This window comes from Octopus bimaculoides, chromosome 20 (genome assembly GCF_046866305.1).
Source record: "Octopus bimaculoides isolate indiv1 chromosome 20, ASM4686630v1, whole genome shotgun sequence".
Taxonomy (NCBI): domain Eukaryota; kingdom Metazoa; phylum Mollusca; class Cephalopoda; order Octopoda; family Octopodidae; genus Octopus; species Octopus bimaculoides.
This window is the reverse complement of record NC_142947.1, coordinates 36,037,158-36,061,119: the sequence shown is the minus strand read 5'-3', so window position 1 is coordinate 36,061,119 and position 23,962 is coordinate 36,037,158. Positions and strand designations below refer to the sequence as shown.

General features: G+C 39.1%; 1 protein-coding gene across 2 annotated transcripts in view; it reads right to left on the bottom strand.

Moving 5' to 3' along the window:
- LOC106875444 (cytoplasmic dynein 2 heavy chain 1) overlaps positions 1 to 23,962 on the bottom strand; it is a 309,460-nt gene that overhangs the window by 85,132 nt on the left and 200,366 nt on the right. For both annotated transcript variants that reach the window (XM_089338346.1, XM_089338347.1), the window contains exons 42-44: positions 23,573 to 23,819; positions 8,766 to 8,917; positions 5,595 to 5,739 (exon numbers count right to left, since the gene is read on the bottom strand). In XM_089338346.1, the coding sequence (XP_089194472.1) occupies positions 5,595 to 5,739; positions 8,766 to 8,917; positions 23,573 to 23,819 (544 nt within the window). The remainder of the gene's footprint in view (positions 1 to 5,594; positions 5,740 to 8,765; positions 8,918 to 23,572; positions 23,820 to 23,962) is intronic.

Below are 23,962 nucleotides of genomic sequence, written 5' to 3'. Positions count from 1 at the left end.
TTTCCTCTCTTCTTCTCTCACACACAAACACATGCTCATATATTCAAACACAGAGATACTCGCACACGTCATACAGAATTGATACATTGTGTGTATCAGAGGATTTAGAATACAATTTTCTTTCAACTACACATATAAGGCTGATATTATGTTTTTCTTTTACTTGTTTCAGTCATTTGACTGCGGCCATGCAGGATTTTAGTCAAACAATTTGACACAAGGACTTATTATTTGTAAACTAGTACTTATTCTACTGGTCCCTTTTGCTGAATTGCTAAGTTGTCAAGTGTGTGTGTGGGGGGGGGGGGACAAACACAGACACAAAGATACACACACATAAATATATATACATATACATATATACAACGGACTTATTTCAATTTTTTTTTTCATCACTCAAATCCACTCACAAGTAGAAGACACTTGCCCAAGGTGCCACACAGTGGGACTGAACCTGGAACCATTTAGTTGGGAAACAAGCTTCTAACCACACAGCCACGTTATTTCTTCTTTTAGAGAAAACTGAAGTTGAGATGTCCATGCGTTTCCAATGGCATTCAAAAACGTAAATGAAGTAACATAATTTCTACCACAAACTGAAACCTGGTTCAAGGACTCAGCTTACTAGAGACTCATCTCTTACCATCATGCAAGACCTTACCCAAGTCCAAAGGTGAAACACACTGGAGTTGTTGTTGACATAACAAGAAAAAGAGTATAAAGGGAGCTGTATAAAGGGAGCTGTATAAAGTACGCCAGTAGCTCCTTCATAAGTCATGAACATATTAATCTACTTAGACAGACATAAAGGCAGATCAATGCAGTGGCTGCCCACATAGCGTGCAATGGAGGAGTCTTGTTCTCTATGACTTGTGGGGAAACATGTAAACATGTTGCCTCCATGCTGATCCATGTGAAAGGCACCCAACATGCTCTGTAAAGTGGTTAACGTTAGGAAGGGCATCCAGTTGTAGAGACCCAGCCAAAACAGGCTGGAACGTGGTACAGCTTTCCAGCTTCCCAGCTTCCCAGCTTCCCAGCACTGGTAAAAAAAACTGTCGTACCTATATCAACATGGAAAATGGACATTAAGTAATGATAATGCTGATGCCTGAAGAGATTATATATATATACATATATATATATAATATAATATAGGATAAAATCTTTATAAGAATTTATCAAGTAGTCAGCATGAAAAAAATCTCATAATGAAAAAAAATTCATTTTTTTTCCATAAATATATATAATTTATATAAAGGGCATTAACTGTGTAGTAATGCCTCATGCTTCGAGGGACTAAATAAGTCATAGTTTTTTTACTTATTTAGTCCCTCGAAGCATGAGGCATTACTACACAGTTAATGCCCTTTATATAAATTATATATATATATATATATATATATATAGATAGATATAGATATATAAAGCACCCATTACACTTTGAGAGTGGTTGGCATTAGGAAGAGCATCCAGCTGTAGAAAACCATGCCAAACCAGACTGGAGTCTGGTGCAGTCTTCTAGGTTACCAGCCCTGGTGAAACCATCTAACCCATATGTGTTCCAAGCAGTGACCTGAACAATAATAATAATAATAACAACATCAAAAAATACCTTAGAAATGAGAACCCAGGTTCGAAATTTCCCCAAGACACCTGAAGAAGGCTGGAGGGTATATCAGCCAAAACGTTGTGTTAACAACAAACAAGATGAAGACAAATATCCGTCGAATGTAAATAGTGTAAATAATGTACAGAATTCCTCATCCCTTAAATATAGAACTGTATAGGAGAATTTGTTGTTGAAAATGCACCTGAATTTGAAAAACTTGTAACTGTTTTTAAATAAATTTATTTACATACATACCAAACTAGTTTCAACAACTTTTTGCTTATGAATGGTATAAACGTATGGCATTTAAAAAAAATTAATTTGCAAAGTAGAAAACCTGTTTAAATGTTCACAAAATTCAATAATATCAAAAATGATTGGTGAAGAATATAAAAAATGTGGATCATCATGTTTAAATGATTAAATGTTCACAAAATTCAATAATGTTAGAAATGACTGGTGAAGAATATACAAAATGTGGATCGCCAAAAGTTTGGTCATACTGAGTTTAGAGAGAGAAAAAAAGGGAAAAGAAGAAAGTATAAAGAAAAGGGGCTTTGTTAGAGATTCTGCAGTTCTTTTTTCTATCGCAGGCAAGAATCTATGTGTCTGTTTGTGTCAATGTTTGTCCCCCCAACAATCGCCTGACAACTGATGTTGGTGTGTTTACATCTCCGTAATTTCGTGGTGCAGCAAAAAGAGACCAATAGAAAAAGTACAAGGCTTACAAAGAATAGGTCTTGGAGTTGATTTCTTCAACTAAAACCATTTAAGGCAGTGCTCCAGTATGGCCACAGTCTAATGACTGAGACAAGTAACAGAGTGTGTATGTATATATATATATATATATATATATATGACAAGCTTCTTTCAGTTTCCGTCTACCAAATCCACTCACAAGGTTTTGGTTGGCATGAAACAGTATTAGAAGACGTTTGCCCAAAACACCATGCAATCAGACTGAACCTGAGACCATGTGGTTATGAAGTAAGTTTCTTACCACTCAACCATACCCACGCCTTAAATGCGGGTGTGCGTGCGTGTGTGTGGGGGTTGTACATGTGCGATTGTGTGCGAGTGTATAGGTGCATGTGCACGTGTCTCACATGATGTAAGCAGTTTCACTGATCACGGATCTGGAACACTCATCGTCAAAACTGTCACAGGATCCATTATTGCATTTTATAATGGATGGAGTTGGGTGGGTGTGGAGGACCGACGGTGGAAGGGGAAGGGGTGAGCTTGAAATTCTAAAAAAAAAATCAATGAGTTCCATTTGCCTATGGAGAAAGCTGAACCCAAGCGGTGATTCCAGCTCCAAGATTCCACTTCATTTATGCTCTTAATGCTTGTAGGAAAGACATGAACATTACAGCTTCCTGTTCTTCTCTCCCACCTAAAAATATCTGGGATTTTTACAGAGTTAGAAGAACTTAATATTGTAAAATCCTCAGATGGATGGAAGAGCTGCATTATTAATCCTTGGTGTTTTAGTGGATGTCAGTGTGCATGTATGTGAGTGTGTGTATATGTGTGTTGTGTATGTGTGTGTGTTTGTGTAGTGTATGTGTGTGTGTGCACATATGTATTTGTGTATGTATATAAGTACGTCTGTGTATGTACATGTATGTGCAAGCACGCATGCAAGGGCTGCATGAGTTTGTATTCTGTGTGATCATGTGGATGTTTTTGTATTAGTGTATGTGCGTGTGTGTGTTGATGCTTGCATTAGTATATGTGCATGTGTGTGATGTGCATGTGGTGTATGTGTGTGTGTGTGTGTGTGTGTATATTTGCAGCTGCATATGTATGCATGCTGTGTGTTTGTGTGTGTGTGTGTGTGTGTTTGTCAGTTGTGCATGTGTATGTATGTATCTATGTTTATGCTTTGTGTGTGTCTCAGCATATGTTGTGTGTGTGTGTGTGTGTGTGTGTGTGTGCATGAAAAAGGAAGATTCCGGATTTAAAAATCAATAATTTTTTAGAATTTTCTTTAAAACAAGCAACTCTGACAGACACGAGGAAGGAAGAAGAAAAAAAAAAACTTCGGATTCTCAATTCTAATTCTTGTCGTACTGCATCCTGCTGGGAACGTGTGTGTGTTTGTGTGTGTGTGTGTGTGTGTGTGTGAATGTATATGTAATGGTAAGATTGATTCTCATGTAGTTTAAAGAATATTATTCAAGATGGATATGAGAAAAAAAACACCCTCCCCCCACCAAAACCAATAGAAAAAATGAAAATAAATTAGAAAAAAAGTGAGATAAATAAAACAGACATTTTTTAAAACATCTTTTCCCCAACCAGAATCCTTTGATTTAATTTAACACCATTTTATTATGGAGATATGAAAATATTTTTACATATAGAACATCATGGCAAAAATTATGGCCATTTTTAAAAACTAATATAAAAATACATTTGATTAACTATGTTTTAACCACTGCTTTTTCAAGTGGACATGACATGGCTAGGTTAGTTTCTGCTGGTATAAATTGTTTTTTACATTCAAATCTCATAGGAGCACACATGGCTGGGTGGTTAAGAAGTTTGCTTCCGAAGCATGTGGTCCTTGGTTCAGTTTCACTGTGTCATACTTTGGGTAAGCGTTTTCTACTCTAGCCCCAGACTGGCCAATGCCTTGTGAGTGGATTTGGTAGATGGAAACTGAAAGAAGCCCATTGTGTGTGTGTGTGTGTGTGTGTGTGTGTGTGTATATATATATATATATATATATATCCGAGCGTCATACTAATATATACTTTTGTTATTTACACCACCTGTCCTCGTCTGTTGTTATTATTTGTATATTCTCCCATATATATATATATATATATATATATATATATATATGTAGGGAAGAAAATAGGCCCAGGAGTGGCTGTGTTGTACAAAGCTTGCTTCCTAACCACATGGTTCCAGGTTCAGTTCAACTGTGTGGCACCTTGGGCAGGTGTCTTCTATTATAATATTGGGCTGACCAAAGCCTTGTGAGTGGATTTTGTAGACGGAAACTGAAAGAAGCCTGTCGTATATATATATATATATATATATATATATATGTATGTGTGTGTATATGTTTGTGCGTCTGTGTTTGTCCCCCCAACACCGCTTGACAACTACCAGTGAAGTCATTCTTCTCCTTTTTCAAATATATATATATATATATATATATATGGTTGAAATTTATAGAAAAACAAAAGACAAAGATAAGTGTATGAACAACAAGCAAGTGCATTAGTTTGACACTTGAGGAAAATGAAAAAGTCTTTTACGTTTCCTCTTCAACAGGAAGGAATAAGAGGAAATAAACAGAGAGTGAATGAAAAAAAAACATGTAGAGTTCAGTAGTTCAGCATATGCATGTATGTATATATAACAAGCAAAGTACCTAGTTAGAAACTGTGTGTGTGTGTGTGTGTTTGTATACACACATATACATATAGACACGCACACACATGAAAGGCTTCTTTCAGTTTCTGCCTACCAAATCCACTCACAAGGCTTTTGGCCAATCTGGAGTTATAATAGAAGCTGCTTGCTCATGGTACCAAGTAATGGGACTGAACCAGAAGCCATGTCGTTGGGAAGCAAACTTACTACACAGCTATACCTTTGCCTCCAATGCTAAAGCATCATCATCATCATCATTTAACATCCATTTTCCATGCTGGCATGGGTTGGACGGTTCAACTGAAAACTGGTAAGCCGGGGAGCTGCACCAGGCTCTGATCTGATATGGCAAGGTTGCTGTGGCTGGATGCCCTTCCTAACGTCAACCACTCCAAGAGTGTAGTTGGTGTTTTTTACGTGCCACTAGCATCGGCCACGACCATGGTCTCACTTGACTTGGCATGTCTACACAAGCACAGTATACTGCCAAAGGTCTCGGTCAGCTATCACTGCCTCCATGAGGCCCAATGCTTAAATGGTGCTTTTACCCCAACCCTAACCTCCAAAACAAAAACAAAAGCAAACCTACTCGTTCGTAAAGTTGGACCATGGATCCAGCCAGGGAATAGATCTTACTTGGATTACTCCAGATCGGATGACTTGGTAATCTTTGGTGTAATATTGAACTCAGATATGCCATGTAAACAGATTTCAGTTGTTCGTGGTCTGGATAACTAGGGAAAAGTGATACAAATGTGATTAATAATCTCAACATGGCATACTTAGGGAGAGCAAAAACTTTAAAAAAACATTGAGTTTACACTGGTAGTCAATGATGCTACTATGTTAGTAGAAGTAAAATATGGACTTTGTTGTGTGTGTGTGTGTGTGTGTGTGTGTGTGTGTGTGTGTGTGTGTATATCATGAAGTTCTAGCTGGGCTTTCAGTTCCGCTCTCTCAGTTTAGAGACATGCCATGAATAACTATGCTGACACTATTCTTAAACTTGCTTTACAATAATTGCTTTAGTTTAAAATTTAGATATATGATTATATATATATATATATATATATATATATATATATATTATATACATATATACTCTTTTACTTGTTTCAGTCATTTGACTGCAGCCATGCTGGAGCACTGCCTGTAGACGAGTAAATTGACCCCAGAACTTACTCTTTGTAAGCCTAGTACTTATTCTATTGGTCTCTTTTCCTGACATCATAGACTACTTTATTTCAATTGTTACTATCAGGTAACTAAGTTGCATGTTATTATGTAACTGACTTCACGATTTTGGTATTCATAACTTATTGGCAAATCCTAAAAACAAGATCCTATGAAAGACGGTTCGGTATTCTCTGTAAATGTACAAAAAAAACGTTTTAAGGGATACATACTTTGTGTTATTGCTATTGGATTAGAGAAACAATAATGAGAACAGAGCCAGGGGACAAGCCCTGCATTCCTGGGAATTACTGGGTACGTCAGCTAGTATGTACATAAATATATGTGTATGTATTCATATAATAGTTTTGCTTGTCTCATCAAACAAAAACATAAAACTGCTCGGAACTTTTTTTGATACCAGAAGTGCAACGATAAAATAAGGAATACCAATGAATGGGCTCCGTACCACACACACACAATTTCTTTTGGTCGTGTTTTGGCACAGAAATGTAAGATTTTCAATGCCATGTATATTAAAAGTGTGCAGAATGAGCTAACCCATCCCAGCATGGAAAACAGACATCAAATGATGATGATCATCGTTATGTAGGTAGAGAGGATTGGTTTATTATAACTAAAGGTTTTTTGCTGTGAATTTGTAACCAATTGTATTCATTAGTGATTCTGAGATAACTCACTGGCGAGTTAACTGTATGAAATAGTTCTGCTTATCAACAAACAATTATATAATGCTCTGAGGAAGTTGTAGGATGTTGCTCAAACACTTAGCTCTGAGTGCTCTGCTTCTTAGAGCAGAAACAGCTGTATGCTAATGAAGGTGACTGTGTAACTTGTGTTCTTTTGTCATTCGATAATTTTTAAATATATGTGTATATATATATAAATCACCATATAAAGAATAAAAGAAAATGGAGATTAAGAAGTTAATAATTATTTCTTTTAGCAGACTACTAAAATGAATTCATAAGCACACACATAACATCCAGAACCATTAGCACACCGGGCGAAATGCTTAGTGGTATTTCGTCTGCCCGCTACGTTCTGAGTTCAAATTCCGCCGAGGTCGACTTTGCCTTTCATCCTTTCGGGGTCGATTAAATAAGTACCAGTTACACACTGGAGTCGATATAATCGATTTAATCAGTTTGTCTGTCCTTGTTTGTCCCCTCTGTGTGTAGCCCCTTGTGGGTAGTAAAGAAATAACACATATAGCATCCAAATGTACATCTTTTTTTCCTCAGATGATATTGTGCTCATGTCACATAAATGTAAATTTAATGTTTATTGAGTATTAATAGAAACGGCTGTAAGTGAAGATAACTAATTTGCTGTTAATAATAAACAATCATTAACTTCCTAATCTCCATTTTCTTTTCTTGGGCTGGCTCTTGTGCGGGTGACACATGAGGTTTCTTGAGCGAGATGAGCGTGGCCTTTGCCAGTACCGCCTGACTGGCCTTCGTGCGGGTGACAAGTAAAAGCACCCACTACACTCTCTGAGTGGTTGGCTTTTAGGAAGGGCATCCAGCTGTAGAAACACTGCCAAATCAGATTGGAGCCTGGTGTAGCCATCAGGTTTCACCAGTCCTCAGTCAAATCGTCCAACCCATGCTAGCATGGAAAGTGGACGTTAAACGATGATGATGATGATGATGATAAACCATATTTTTACATATACCTATTATTTTAAGGAAATTCATTCCGCAAAAATATTAGGTATTAAACTAGTATTTCCTTGGATGAAACTATCTCTTCATGCGGTTTACACATCCTCTAATCAAATTCATATCATCATATATCTATCTATCTATATATGTATATCAGCATCATCATCATATACATATACATATATATATATATATATACATATATATATAATATCATCATCATCATCATCATCATCACATAACATCCATCTTCCATACATGCATGAGTAGGACGGTTCCCAGGAGCTGGCCAAGTAGAAAACTACCCTAGGCTACTGTGTCTGTTTTGCCCTTCCTAACACCAACCACTCTGCAGAGCAGACTCAGTGCTTTCTATGCAGCACCAGCACAGGCGAGGGCAGTTTTGGCATGATTTTTACAGCTAGATGCCCTTCCAAATGTCAGCCACTTTACAGTGTGGACTGGATTGCTTCTTATGTGGCACCAGCACTGGCAGGGTCATGGATGACCATGGGATTGCACCTAGAAAGTTCCCTTCTGAGGCACAAGTCTGAGCAAGTTTGTTTGTGGAAGACCAGCAGTCACCCTTACACACCAGACTACTTCTCTATGCCACCAATGTTGTCCAGGGGAAAGGCAAAGGCCAATATAGCTTGGCACCAGTGACATTGCAACTCATTTACAACTGACTGAACTGGAGCAACAGGAAATAAAATGTCTTGCTCAAGAACACAACATACAACCCAGTCTAGGATTGTAATGCTGATGCTTGAAATCATGGAGCCCTGCATCTTCACACACACATCCACACATGGACACATATATGTATGTGACGGGGAAGAGAGAGAGAGAGAGAGAGAGAGCAAAAGAGTGAAAGAGAGATAGATGAAAGTTACCTTATTGAACATATCCTGACAATAGATGTAAACCGAGTTGACAATTTATGCCGACCAAGTGAGCTTCCAGCGTTCATGCTGGCCACGATCTGAACACTTTCAAGTCCGACCCACTCCAGGCTGGAATTATAGAATCCTCCAAATGTGAATATCTGAAAATACAAGATTATGCTAACATTAGTGCAGTAAACAAGGCAACATGGACTCCCAGAGAATTCGCTGACAATGGTGAGAGTTAAAGAGCAAGGACTTGAGTAAGTCCTTGGTGTTTGCACCCTAAAGCATCCTTAACATGATGGATATCCATCCAGCCATCCATTTTTCCCATCCACTATTCCTGAGAAGGTTGTTCGAGTAGAGTGCTCTGGCACCACTTCCACAGGGTCCTATTAGTAGCAACTGTCACTTAGCCATATTGTATCTGTCTTTATGTTCTGAGTTCAAATTCTGCCATGGTCAACTTTGCCTTTCATCTTTTTGGGATCGATAAATTAAGTACCAGTGAAACATTGGGGTGGATGTAATTGACTAGTCCCCACACCCATAATTCAAGACCTTGTGCCTATAGTAGAAAGAACCTAGGATAAGGTGGTAAAGCACGACCTTCGAACTTTAGGCCTCACCAAGGCAATGACTAGTGACCAGGACCTTTGGAAATATGCAGTATGTGAGAAGACCCAGCAAGCCAAGTTAGAGCATAATCTGTGGCCTCTGCCAGAAGTGTAGCCAGCTCACTTATTCATATCTTTACTTCATTGGACACTAAACTCTGCTTGCGAAGACCTGTTGAGGCGAGTGAATTGAAATCGAAGTCGAACCAAATTCAACAACTGGCACCCATGCCAACCTCTCCTTCATTGGACACTAAACTCTACTTGTGATGACTTGTTGGGGCAAGTGAAATCGAAATTGAACAGCACTGTCCGAGCGTGATCATTGCCAGAGCAGCTGTCTGGCTTCCGTGCTAAATAGCACCACTTGAGTGTGATCATTACCAGTGTCGCCCACTGGCACTTGTGCCAGTGGCATGTTAGAAAATCATTCGAGCGAACTCATTGCCAGTGCCGCTGGACTGACTCCTGTGCAGGTGGCACATAAAAAACACCATGTTGAGTGTGGCCGTTTCCAGTATCGCGTGACTGGTGCTCGTGCCGGTGGCATGTAAAAGCACCCACTACACTCTCGGAGTGGTTGGCGTTAGGAAGGGCATCCAGCTGTAGAAACTCTGCCAGATCATATTGGAGCCTGGTGCAGCCACCCGGTTCACCAGTCCTCAGTCAAATCGTCCAACCCATGCTAGCATGGAAAGCGGACGTTAAACGATGATGATGATGATGATGATGATTATTAAGGCGGCGAGCTGGCAGAATTGTTACTATGCTAAACAAAATGCTCATGTAATTCTTGTCAGAAACAAGAATATTATTATACCAAAGTTTCCCATTGATCATATTGATAATCTTTCAGGATTTAGTCAGAGTGAGATTTCTCAAGATAAATGGACTTAGTAGAATAGACAAATAGACAATTACAAACTTCTGTGACCAAATTCTTATCACATACATATGCATATTTGTAAATTGTTAAAAATAAATAAATAAATAAAATAAAAAATAAAAAAAAACCCAAATTCTTTCCATTCATTTCCATTATCTGCACAAAAAGCTTCTTTGAATTTGGAATTTTCCTTCATCTCTTTTATCATTTTTCTCTTCGTTTATCTTTCGTTTCAGTCACTGGTGTGTGGCCATGCTGGGGCACCACTTTGAAGGGTTTGGTCGAACAAATCGACCCCCAGTTCTTATTTTGTTTCAAGTCTGGGACTTACTCTGCTGGACTATTTTTTTTCAAGAGGAACATAAATGAACCATCACTGGTTGTCAAGTGGTGGTGGTGGACAAACACAAACACAAAGGCACACCCACACACATACATATCAAACGGGCATCCACACAGTTTTCGCCTATCAAATTCACTCAGAAAGTGTTAATGGGCCTGGGAGCTATAGAGGAAAACATTTGCCCAAGGTGTCCAGCAGTGGGACTGAACCCGGAACTATGTGGTTCCAAAATAAGCTTCTTAACAACAGGACCATGCCTGTGCCTTGTTCATTTGTCTTTAAGGTTTCTCTTTTGTTTTGTGATATATTACTCTTTACTCTTTTACTTGTTTCAGTCATTTGAATGGTGCCACCTGCACAGGAGCCAGTCCAGTGACACTGGCAATGACCTCTCTTGAATGTTTTATATATATATATATATATATATATATATATATATATATATATATAAATATATGAGAAAATGAGTAGAAATGGCTTTTGGGGGGGGGATAATTTTTATTTTAATCATAATGTTTACAATTACTCTAATGAGTTTTGAAATTTTCGATAGCTGTTTTCAAACTGAAATTCTGTGGTTTAGAAGGTTGCTTATATAGTAAAAGATTTTTTCTTACAAGTACACAAATAAAAAATAAAAATATAAAATTAAAAAAATAAAAATTAACATAAAAAATAAAAAAAGAATACAAAGGGTTTGTTTACATCTCTGTAACTTAGTGTTTGGCAAAAGAGACCATGTTTAAAAGATAAGAACTGGGGTTAATTTGTTTGACTAAAAACAGTTCTTCAAGGCAGTGCCCCAGCATGGCCACAAGCAAATGACTGAAACAATTAAAAAGACAAAAAGATAAAATATAAAAGATATGTGTGTGTGTGTGTGTGCAAAAGTGTGTGTGTGTGTGTGTGTGTGTGTGTGCATAATTGTGTATGTGTGTGTGTATTTTTTTTAAAATCCCTATAATCTTAATCCTCTACTCATCTGTTATCTTAAATAACTGACCAATTTTTAATCTTGTTTCACCAACACCTGCTGGCATATATGACTTATTCCACCAAACTTTTAGACAATCCTGAAAATCTGTCTACTGAGAGAATGGACAGTTTTGACGTATTCCAATGATATATATGGCATAAACATCATCATCACCGTCATTTTAGAATCAGTCTGGACATCTTAAACAGACACTTTCCATCAAATTCCATATTCAGTTCTTTTGCTTTTAATTTCTTTCTATAGGTGTGGGCATGGCTATGTGGTTAAGAAGTTTGCTGGTTTCAGGTTCAGTCCCACTGTGTGGCACCTTGCACAAAAGTGCCTTTAACTATAATCCCAGGCGAACATATGTCTTGCGAGTGAATTTGGTAGACAGAAACTGTGTGAAAACTGTGTGGAAAAGGCAGTCAGCTGGCAGAAACATTACCACACCAGGCAAAATGCTTAGCGGTATTTCGTCTGCCGTTACGTTCTGAGTTCAAATTCCGCCGAGGTCGACTTTGCCTTTCATCCTTTTGGGGTCGATAAATTAAGTACCAATTTATGCACTGGGGTTGACATAATCGACTTAATCCCTTTGTCTGCCCTTGTTTGTCCCCTCTTTGTTTAGCCCCTTGTGGGCAATAAAGAAATAAGAAACTGTGTGGAAAACTGTCGTGTGTGTGTGACTTTGCATCTTTGTGCTTGTTCCCCAGTGACTGCTTGGCAACTGGTGTCTCTTTGTTTACATCTCTATAACTTAGCAGTTTGGCAAAAGAGACCGATAGAATAAGTACCAAACAGTAAATAATTGCTGGAGAAAATCTGTTCAAATAAAACCCTTCAAGATGGTGCTCCAGCATGGTCACAGTCATTTGACTGTGGCCAGTGCCCCCTGACTAGCTCCTGTTCTGGTGGCACATAAAATGCATCATCCGAATATGGTCAATGTTAGTGCACCCTGACTGGCTTCCATGCTGGTGGCATGTGAAAAGCACCATCTGAATGTGGTGAATGCCAGTGCCCCCTGACTGGCTCCGATGCTGGTGGCATGTAAAAAGTACTATCCAAATGTGACTGATGCCAGGGCTGCCTTTCTGGCTCCTGTGCTGGTGGCACATAAAAAGCACCATCTGAATGTGGCCAATGCCAGTGCCCCTAGACTGGCTCCTGTGTCAGTGGCACATAAAAAGTACTATCCAAACATGATTGATGCCAGGCCCGCCTGACTGGCTCCTATGCCAGTGACATGTAGAATGCACTCACTACACTCTCGGAGTGGTTGGTGTTAGGAAGGGCATCCAGCTGTAGAAACATTGCCCGATCAGATTGGAGCCTGATGCAGCCGCTGACTTTCCAGACCTCAGTTAAACCATCCAACCTATGCCCGCATGGAAAGCAGATGTTGAATGATGATGATGATGGTGATGATGATGATGGTGATGATGATGATATATATATATATCATGGACTCTTCCATTGTTAGACAATATATGAGGGTTTGGCAATTTCTTACCGAACGACCTGCACAGATGAGTTGTTTATAGTGATCAAATGTCTGTGTACACATAAGCTCACTCCCTTCATCAAATCGATATTACCTGCACAGGTGCACCATGTGCCACATGTCAGATGATGAAATGGTTGCAGAGCAGCATGAAATGAAGTGCTTTGCTCAAGAGCACAACGCAATGCTCGGTCTCTATCGGTCTCTTTTGCCAAACCACTAAGCTATGGGGACATAAATACACCAACATCAGTTGTCAAGCAACCGCAAATCCCGAGTTGACATCTGCTCTTCTCTCCATTCTCACCAACTCATTTCACCCTTTTTGAATAGACTTGTGACTGGTAACGAAAAATGGATCTTCTATCGAAATGTTAAACGTCGTAGACAGTGGCTTGGTAAAAGGGAAAAAGCTCAACCACAACCGAGAAGGTTCTTATCTCTATCTGGTGGGATTGCAAAGGAGTAATTCACTTTGAATTGTTACCACCTAATGCAACAATCAATGCTCAAGTCTACTGTCAGCAATTAGAGTGTTTGAACCAAGCTTTGAAGGCAAAAAGATCCACTTTAGTGAATCGAAAAGGAGTGATGTTTCATCAGGACAATGCGCGACCCCACACTGCAAAGATCACATCACAGAAGATCGAAGAGCTTGGTTGGGAAAAAATTCGACATCCACCTTATTCTCCCAACCTTGCTCCTTCAGACTACCATTTGTTTCATAGTTTACAGAATCATTTGGGGGACATAACTTTCGCAAGCTAGGAAGAGGTCATAACTGATATTTCAGAGTTCTGTGCTTTGAAACCAAAAGAGTTTTACACTGATGGGATTAAAAAGCTTGTAAATAGATGGAAGGAAGTCATAGATAATGAGGGAAAATACATTGATGATTAAATTTTAATTAAATATAACATTTGATCACTTGTTTTCTTTATTCAAAATTCAGACAGAACCCTTATGGGATGACCTGATATATATAAATATATATGCATAAGTATGTGCATGTGTGTGTGCATGCATGTTTCTTTGTGTTTGCTCCTATCACTTTACAACTGGTGTTGGTTTATTTACATCCCAATAATTTAGTAAATTCAGCAAAAGAGACTGATAGCACCACAGTCCCCCCCCCCCGAAAAAAGTACTGTGGTTGATTTGTTCGACTAAAACCCTATGAAGTAGCATCCCATCATGGCCACAGCCCTATTACTGAAACAAATAAAAACAAGATCATAGATGCTCAATAAGAGATGACCGAGGGCTAAACAGCCCCCCACCATCCCCGACCCAGAAATTCTTGACATACTGTTTGATATTTTCTTCTCTGTCTATTACTTTCTGCCACAATATCCAGCCACTTTCATATGTAATGCTTCATATAATCAACTGGTTGAGTTGCGAGCACAGTTAATGCTTCATATACTTGATATATATATATATATATATATATATATATATATATAGATAGATAGATAGATACACATGCACACATACACAAACACACGCACACACACACACCATTCTGAATACTGAGATAATTATTAATCCTATTTGCTGCTTCCTCTTCCTTCTACTCCAGCAGCAGTGGGTAGTGTGGCTAAGATTTTAATACATATGTTAGTGGTAACATATTTAATATAACATAGCACATATGAAGAAAAAAATTTACCTAATATAATATACATAAAGAGGAGGACAAATGATAGTATATGACTAAAATAATTTTTCGATCTTCTGGCAACTATGGGAGATAACTCTGAGCATGTTTCAAGTCATGTTTTCACCTCATCAGTAAAGCATATATTTTTGCTTTCGTTGCTGAATTAGCGAGGAACGAATCACTAATTAAATGGTTAAGTGTATAGATATGTTGAGCAGGGCAGGGAAAAAATACAATTGTTTAGAAATTAAGGAAGTTAGAGATGACATCTGCATGGACAGTAATTCAGCGTTAATTATATTAACTCTAAATATGCAGCGAAGGAAAAAAAATTCAAACAAACACAGAAAGCTTGCTTTGCAACCATGCAGTTTGGGGCTATGTGCCACTGCTCTGCACCTTGGGCAAGTAGCTGTTACTATTGTGATGGGCTGTCTAAAGCAATGTGAGTGAATTTGGTAGACTAAAACTGTGTGGAAGCTCATCATGCATATATATATATATATATATATATATATATATATTAGGGGATACACAGGTGAAGGCACGTGGCTTAGTGGTTACGGCATTCGGCTCATGATCGTAAGGTCATGAATTCAATTCCTGGTGACATATTGTGTCCTTGAGCAAGACACTTTATTTCACATTGCCCCAGTCCACTCAGCTGGCAAAGATGAGTAGTATCTGTATTTCAAAGGGCCGGCCTTGTCATGCTATGTGTCATGCTGAGTCTCCCTGAGAACTAAGTTGGGGGTACATGTGTCTGTGGATTGGTCGGTCACTTACATGTTAATTTCATGAGCAGGCTGTTCCACTGATCGTATCAGCTGGGACCCTCATTGTCGTAACCGATGGAGTGCTCCTTTAGAGGGTACACAAAGCACCAGCTTGCTAGAAAGTGGAAGTAAAACCCCCCCAACTAATATAATTATGAATTTATTGTATTGCCATGCTTGAGAAGAAAACCTATCAAGCTGAGCAAAATACAGTTGTGGCAGACTCTAGTGTCACATAAATTGGCACCCAGTGGCATGTAAATGTACCCTGATGTCATGCAAATGGTACACGTGTCGGTGGCACATAAAAGCATCCATTACACTCTTGGAGTGGTTGGCATTAGGAAGGGCATCCAGCTGCAGAAAACCATGCCAAATCAGACTGGAGCCTGGTGCAGCCTTCCAGCGTGCTAGCCCAGTTAAACCATCCAACCCATGCCAGCATGGACCATGGACGTTAAATGATGATGATGATGATAATGATGTATAGCTGTTTAATGCTAATATTGCTTGCTGCCACTGATGTTATTATTGTTGCTATTATCAACTATTTAGATTTGCCAATAATAATAATAATAATATCTTTACAAGTATTCATTTGAATATTTACTCACTTTCATAAACATGCATGTACGCACAAAAACACACATAAACATACATACATGCACATAAATATGTGCGGTAGGGTCTGTTTGTCTGAAGCTGGACTTGCTAGTCATATAGGATCTCATGAGAGCATTTACCAATTGAAGAGATGGTCTTCTTCCGTAAAGAAATGACTATCATCATATATGATTTGAATAAGAACAACTGCACACTATATACAGCCAAATGGAGAATTGTAGAGAAATCTATGCCATATGTAAATGGATTGAAGAAATGCAACTTATGTATAGCTGAGAGATCACACATTTTTTTAGATCTAAGAATTTCACTGCACTACTTAATTCAGGATCTAAAATTTTCAGTTAATGGACAAATTTCTATTGGTGAACTGGAAGATTCTCCAGATTGAGCAGTTGTCTTGCAAACTTTAGACCCCTCTCTGTTGAATTATTCTACAACAGATACTGTAATTACAGCCAAAGGAGACACAAGTCTAATTTTCTTTTCTTTTCTTTTTCCATTTTTATTCACCCTTCCACTTTTTGCATCAACCTTCTAGTCTTGTACCAGTGTTATATATATATATGTATATAAAACACATACATAACGCATTTTTAATTGTCATATTTTTATATTTTAAATACTTGCAATAGCAAGTTATTACTTTGATATGAAGAATCTTTATTAGAAATCCAACTTTTTGGACCCTACCAAAAAGTTCAAAATGTACTACTTGAACCAATTTTTCTCATACATATATTTTCTCCACTGCACTATACCTTCGTGGTATGTCATTACACATCTCAACCATCATCTCCTCCCTTTTCCAACTGGGTTAGCCATATATCTCTTCTGCAGTAAGACACCTGTCTCTACTCTTCTATCATGCATCATCGATTGGCACAAAGCCGCAACCCTCAAAACTACCCCCTTGCCCGGAAGAGGAATCTTTGTCTTGCAAGATACTTGGTGACCCCCACATGTTGCTGGTTCCACATAGAAAAAACCCATCTTGTATGCTGTTTCAAGCAGTTAGCATTCGGAAGGGTATCCAGCTGTAGAAACCAAAGAAACCATGCCAAAGCAGACGAAAGAATTTGCTGTGGTCCTCTGGCTTACCAGCTCCTGTCAAACTACCTAACCCATACTAGCATGAAAACTGAACATCAAAAGATAATGATGAAGATGATGATAATTAATACACACACACCATCATCATCATTTAGCATCTGCTTTCCAAGCTGCATGGGTTAGAAGGTTTGACACACACACAAACATACAAATACACACACAGAAGCATATAACTGTGTGTGCATGTTTGTATGTATGCGTGTGTCTGTTTTTGTCCATTCCCACCATTTGGCAAATAGTGCTGGTTTGTTTACATCCCCATAACACGGCAGTAGAGCAAAAAAAAAAAAAAAACAATAGCATACGTACCAGCTTTGAAAAAAACAAAACAAAACAAAGAACAAGTACTGGGGTCAATTTGTTTGACTAGAACCCTTCAAGTTACTGCTCCAGTATGACCAGAGGTCAATGACTAAGAATAAGTAAAAGATAAAAGGTCAATCATATTGTTTCTAGTCTACCGGCGAGTATGGGAGATAACTCTGACACACAGTGATGAACTGCTCACTGAATCTGCCTATGGAGTAATAACGTTTGTTGGTTTAGTCAACAGAATTATTGGGAGATTAAATAATACAAGACACAACGGATGGAAAAAATATCTAAAAGAGAAATTGACAACTGATCTTGTAATACGTATATTTACGCTGTCTAGATTTTTCCTTGCTCAATTGGTTTATTATTATAATTACACTGCGAGAGAAAGTGAGAGGTAAAGAGGAAGAGAGAGAGAGGAAGAGGGAGAAGGGAGGGAGAGAGATAGAATGAGAGGTGAAATGACTGAGAGAATGGAAAGAGGGGGAATATGCAGAGAGGACGAGAAGTGGTATGAGACAGAAGATGGAGAAGGAAAATAAGGAAATGTGGATAAGGAGAGCAAGAAAACAACCAGATTGGGAAGAATGAATGAGAGAGAGAGAGAGAGAGAGAGAGAGAGAGAGGGGGAGAGAGAGATAGAGAGAAAGAGAGAGTACTTCTTTTTTTTTCTTCTCTAAAGTAACATTATTTTCTCATTAAAATATATTCGGATGGATTTCATTCTCATTCAAATACCGCTTTTTACCTTTGGCACAAAGCCAGCAACTTTGAGGGGATGAGGGCAAATCGATTACATTGAACCCAATACATGACTGATACTTTATTCAATCAACCCTGGAAGGTCAAAAAGTAAAACTGACCTTGGCAGGATTTGAAACCAAGACATGAAGAGTTGGAAGAAACAAACAAAGAATTCTGTCTGATGAGCTAACGATTTTGCCAGCATGCTGCCTTATTATTATTATTATTATTATTATTAATCATAATAATAATAATGATAATAATAATAATAATAATAATAATAATAATAATAATAATAATAATAATAATAATAGCAAAAACAACATAACTGACTAGATATTACTCTCCTACTGAAGGAGCCCAAAGAATGGACTTGTGGACCAGAATATAGTGAAGACAGAGGATGAGAAAGTCAGGAAGTACCAAGATCTAGCATTAGAAGTGAAATGAATCCAAAGAGCCTCAAAAGTGAGTTTGGCACCTATTGTGATCAGTGCACTTGGGAACATCTGAGAGAGAGAGCAATATTCTAACATCAAAAACGGCAAATACCAAACTTCATTCAGTTGGCAGCAATACTTGGAAGTATTCGGTTGGCAGCAATGCTTGGAACAGCACATGTGTTGAGGACAGTGTTGTGTCTCTAAGCCGCAGGATGGAGCTGAGATGTGACATAGATAAATAAGTGAATAAATAACAATAATAATTCTTTTGACACAAAGCCAGCAGTTTTGAGGGAAGGGTGCTAGATGATTACATCGAATAGGCACAGGAGTGGCTGTGTGGTAAAGTAGCTTGGTTAGGAAGCAAAATTTCTTAACCACACACCCATGCCTGTACCTATACAGACACACACACACACACATATACATAGATAGACAGATCATCATCATCATCATCATCATCATCGTTTAACGTCCGCTTTCCATGCTAGCATGGGTTGGACGATTTGACTGAGGACTGGTGAAACCGGATGGCAACACCAGGCTCCAATCTAAGTTGGCAGAGTTTCTACAGCTGGATGCCCTTCCTAATGCCAACCACTCAGAGTGTAGTGGGTGCTTTTACGTGTCACCCGCACGAGAATGGCCACGCTCGAAATGGTGTCTTTTATGTGCCACCCGCACAAGAGCCAGTCGAGGGGCACTGGCAACGATCTCGCTCGAAAACTCTACAAGGCCAGTCAGGCGGTACTGGCAACGGTCACGCTCAGGATGGTACATCTTATGTGCCACCCGCACAAGAGCCAGTCCAGGGGCCCTGGCAACGATCTCACTTGGCTTGCCGGGTCTTCTCACGCACAGCACATTTCCAAAGGTCTCGGTCAGTAGTCATCGCCTCGGTGAGGCGCAATGTTCGAAGGTCTTGCCTCACCACCTCAGCCCAGGTCTTCCTGGGCCTACCTCTTCCACGGGTTCCCTCAACTGTTAGGGAGTGGCACTTTTTCACGCAGCTATCCTCATTCATTCTCACCACATGTCCAAACCAGCGCAATCGTCTCTCTTGCACACCACAACTGATGCTTCTTATGTTCAGCTTTTCTCTCAAGATACTTACACTCTGATGGGTATGCACATTTACATTACACATCCAGCGGAGCATACTGGCTTCATTCCTTGCGAGCTTATGCATGTCCTCAGCAGTCACAGCCCATGTTTCACTGCCATGTAGCATGGCTGTTCGTACACATGCGTCATACAGTCTGCCTTTTACTCTGAGTGAGAGTCCCTTTGTCGCCAGCAGAGGTAAGAGCTCTCTAAACTTGGCCCAGGCTATTCTTATTCTAGCAGTTACACTTTCAGAGCACCCACCCCCACTACTAACTTGGTCACCCAGATAGCGGAAGCTATCGACTACCTCTAGTTTTTCTCCCTGGAATGAGATAGAAGTTGTTTCCTGTTTGTTTACAGTGTTTATTGCACCTGAACATCTGCCACATACAAAAACTAACTTCGTAGTTAATCTGCCTTTGATATTGCTGCACCTCTTATGTGCCCATAGCTTGCATCTTATAGAGTTACTACCTACTCCTTTACTGCATACTGAGCAGGGCCATCTACCTGAAGGGGTTTGTGTTTTATCTACCTTCCTACTTATTAGGATTTTGGTTTTTGCTAGGTTGACTAAGGCCCTTCGATTCTAGTCCTTGCTTCCACACCTTAAACTTCTCCTCTAGTTCTGATAGTGACTGCGCAATTAGTGCAAGGTCATCAGCATAGAGGAGCTCCCAGGGGCAACCTGTCTTGAATTCCTCTGTGATCGCTTGGAGGACTATGATAAATAGGAGGGGGCTGAGGACGGAACCTTGGTGGACCCCTACCTCTACCCGGAATTCATTACTGTACTCATTTCCAACCCTCACCTTACTGACAGCATCTCTGTACATGGCTCGCACAGCTCTTACTAACCATTCTTCTATTCCAAGTTTCCTCATTGACCACCAGATAAGGGATCGGGGGACCCTGTCAAAGGCTTTCTCCGTGTCAACGAAAGCCAGGTACAGAGGTTTATCCTTAGCTAGGTATTTCTCCTGCAGCTGTCTCACTAGAAATAAGGCATCAGTAGTGCTTTTACCTGGCACGAACCGAAACTGCATCTCATCTAAATTGATTCGCTCCCTAATTAGTTGGGCTATGACCCTCTCCGTAACTTTCATAACCTGATCTAACAGCTTGATGCCTCTGTAATTATTAGTATCTAAAGCGTCACCTTTACCTTTGTAGCAGTTTACTATGGTGCTGCTACACCAGTCATTGGGTATGACTCCTTTGTGTATCACCTGGTTCGTAATACGGGTGACTAGGCTGTAGCCAACACTGCCAGATATTTTGAGCATCTCTGCAGTGATTCCTGATGGGCCGAGGGCTTTCCCTGTCTTCATACTCTTAATTGCTTTATCTACCCTGGTACTGTCAACTCGGATAGCTGGTCCCTCTGTTGGGTCGACATACGGCAGGCTCTCTTTCTCCCATTCATTCTCTTTATTAAGCAATCTATCGTAGTGGCATCTCCAGACCTCTTTCTTTGCAGCCTCATTTAGTGCAAGCGTACCATCATCCATGCGCACACATTTCTCTCCTACAACATCACTATTCTCTCTCCTACACTGTCTTGCAACACGAAATACTTCGAGTCTTTGGTATATATATATATATATATATATATATAGATAGATAGACAGACAAACAGACAGATAGATAGATATTTAGACAGACAGACAGACAGACAGACAGACAGACAGACAGACAGACAGACAGACAGACAGACAGACAGATAGATAGATAGATAGATAGATAGATAGATAGATATGCATCTATATATAGGGAAAGGCGTTGCTTGCTTTTATCATGTTTCGAAACTCATTAACTCTTCTCAATGCCAGATGAAACAATTCTCCTCTTTTGCACATTCTTCTTAATGACCACAGACTTATTGGAATAAACCATTTCTTTCACATCTTTCAATATATTCTAATCTATTTAATAACCTTTTTTACCTTCAATATTCTCAACTCTTCTTGAAGCCATATAATCTATAATCTAGGTTGATTAGCTTGTCAGTCCATTCCTCTTCTCCTCGATTTAGAATTGCACTGTTTCTTTACAAATCATAACGATTATCATTGATGTTATTGTTGTAGTAGGTTAGCCCAAGATTAACCATGATTAACCATGACATGTGATCAAAGGCATTCCAACCATGATCGTCCTGTCTTTTGGTAGCCTCTTCTTTTAAGACAAGCAGGATCTTAAAGTTTTTGATTTGCGGGATATCAAGTTGCTCTTTCTAGCAGGTTGATTAACCACTGTGACTTCCTTTGATGTTTCTCCTATTAAAATCAATAAAGTGGTGGGAAGTTGTAGATAAGGGAAACCCAGGAAGACATGGGACCAAAGTATTGAATGATAATCTCAAAACATTGAACTTTTTGAAGGAGATGATCGAGGACTGAGTTATGTGGTGCATTGCTGTACCTGAGAGGACCTGCCCACCACAACAGAATCGAGATCCTAAAACCAAGGTGCCACATTAAAACATTGGTGTGGGTGCTGGTGTCACATAAAAAGCACCCAGTATAGTCTGTGGAATGGTTGGCATTAGGAAGGGCATCCAACCGTAGAAACCAAGCTGAAAAAGACTATGGAACCTGGTGTGGCCCCCTGGCCTTGCGAGTTCCTGTCAAACTGTCTAGCCATGGAAAATGGATGTTAAATGTTGATGATGATGATGATGATGATGATGATGATCATTATTCCCTTAAAACTGGCACTCCGTCAGTTATAATGATGAGGGTTCCAGTTGATCCGATCAACTGAATAGCCAGCTTGTGAAATTAATGTGCATGTGGCTGAACACTCCACAGATACATGTAGCCTTAACATAGACCTCATGGAGATTCAGCATGACACAGAATGAGACAAAGCTGGCCCTTTGAATTACAGGTACTACTCATTTTTACCAGCTGAGGGGACTGGAGCAATGTGAAATAAAGTGTCTTGTTCAAGAGTACAATGTGTCACCAGGAATTGAACTCACGACCTTATGAATACCCTAACCACTAAGCCATATGCCTCTGCTCCCTAAAAATCATTATGTGCTTTATTAGTTAACAGGGATGTTGTCTTGATGCTTGGTTACAACAAGTCTCCTCAAATCTCAAGAACCTTTCTAAAAGATGCAGAACACTAGATAAAATTTAAGACTTTGCTGCAAGACAGTAATGCAAGTCTCAATTCCAATATTGTTCAGCCTTTTAGGAAGCAGTTTGGGTATTGTGCCGAGCACACCAATTACTACAGGAATAATTGTCATCTTAGTCTTCCACAATTGCTTCATCTCTCTGGATAGATCATGATGTTTCTTTGGTACTTTGGTATCCACTTTATTTATAATAATAATAATAATTCTTTCTACTATAGGTACATGGTCTGAAATCATAGATGACAATCGATCACATTGGTGTTCCTAATCTTTCACGAAGATGTATCTGATTATAAGGAAATATTTACTTGGAAACAGGTAAAGGTTGGTGACAGGAAAGGCATCTGGCTGTAGAAAATCTGCCTCAACAAAATTTTACCTGACACATGCATGTGAGCATAGAAAAGTAAATGTAAAAAGGATGATGATGATGATGATGATGATGATGATGATGATGATAATTAACAAAAAATTTAAAATTACAAATATGAAAAAAAAAATCATATACACTAGTGTAGTAATTACAATTCATAGCTGAAATTACTTACCTGTCTCAGGAAAGCAATTAACTGGCAAGTTTGCCATTTGTCATGTCGTGGGAGGTTGATACCCTTCAGGTACAAGATGAGCCGCTCACCTTCTTTAGGCCTGTATCTCCGTCCGGTATTTGTGCTAACTATTAGACACATCTGATCGAGCTTCTGCAAAATGTGCAAAGGTGTGGTTTGTGCATTGCAGTGCACCGTTGCAACACTGACTGATCGCAGCTGCTGAAAGCAATGGTGCAGTAACAGACTGCAAAAGAGGAATAGGTAAGAAAATAAAGATAACAACAAAAAAAAAAGCAATAATGAAGTGCATAGATATTGTATTAACATTTTAAAGAAGAGTTAATGCATTATTAAACAAACTTTAGATCAGTTCAAACATGTCTGGGA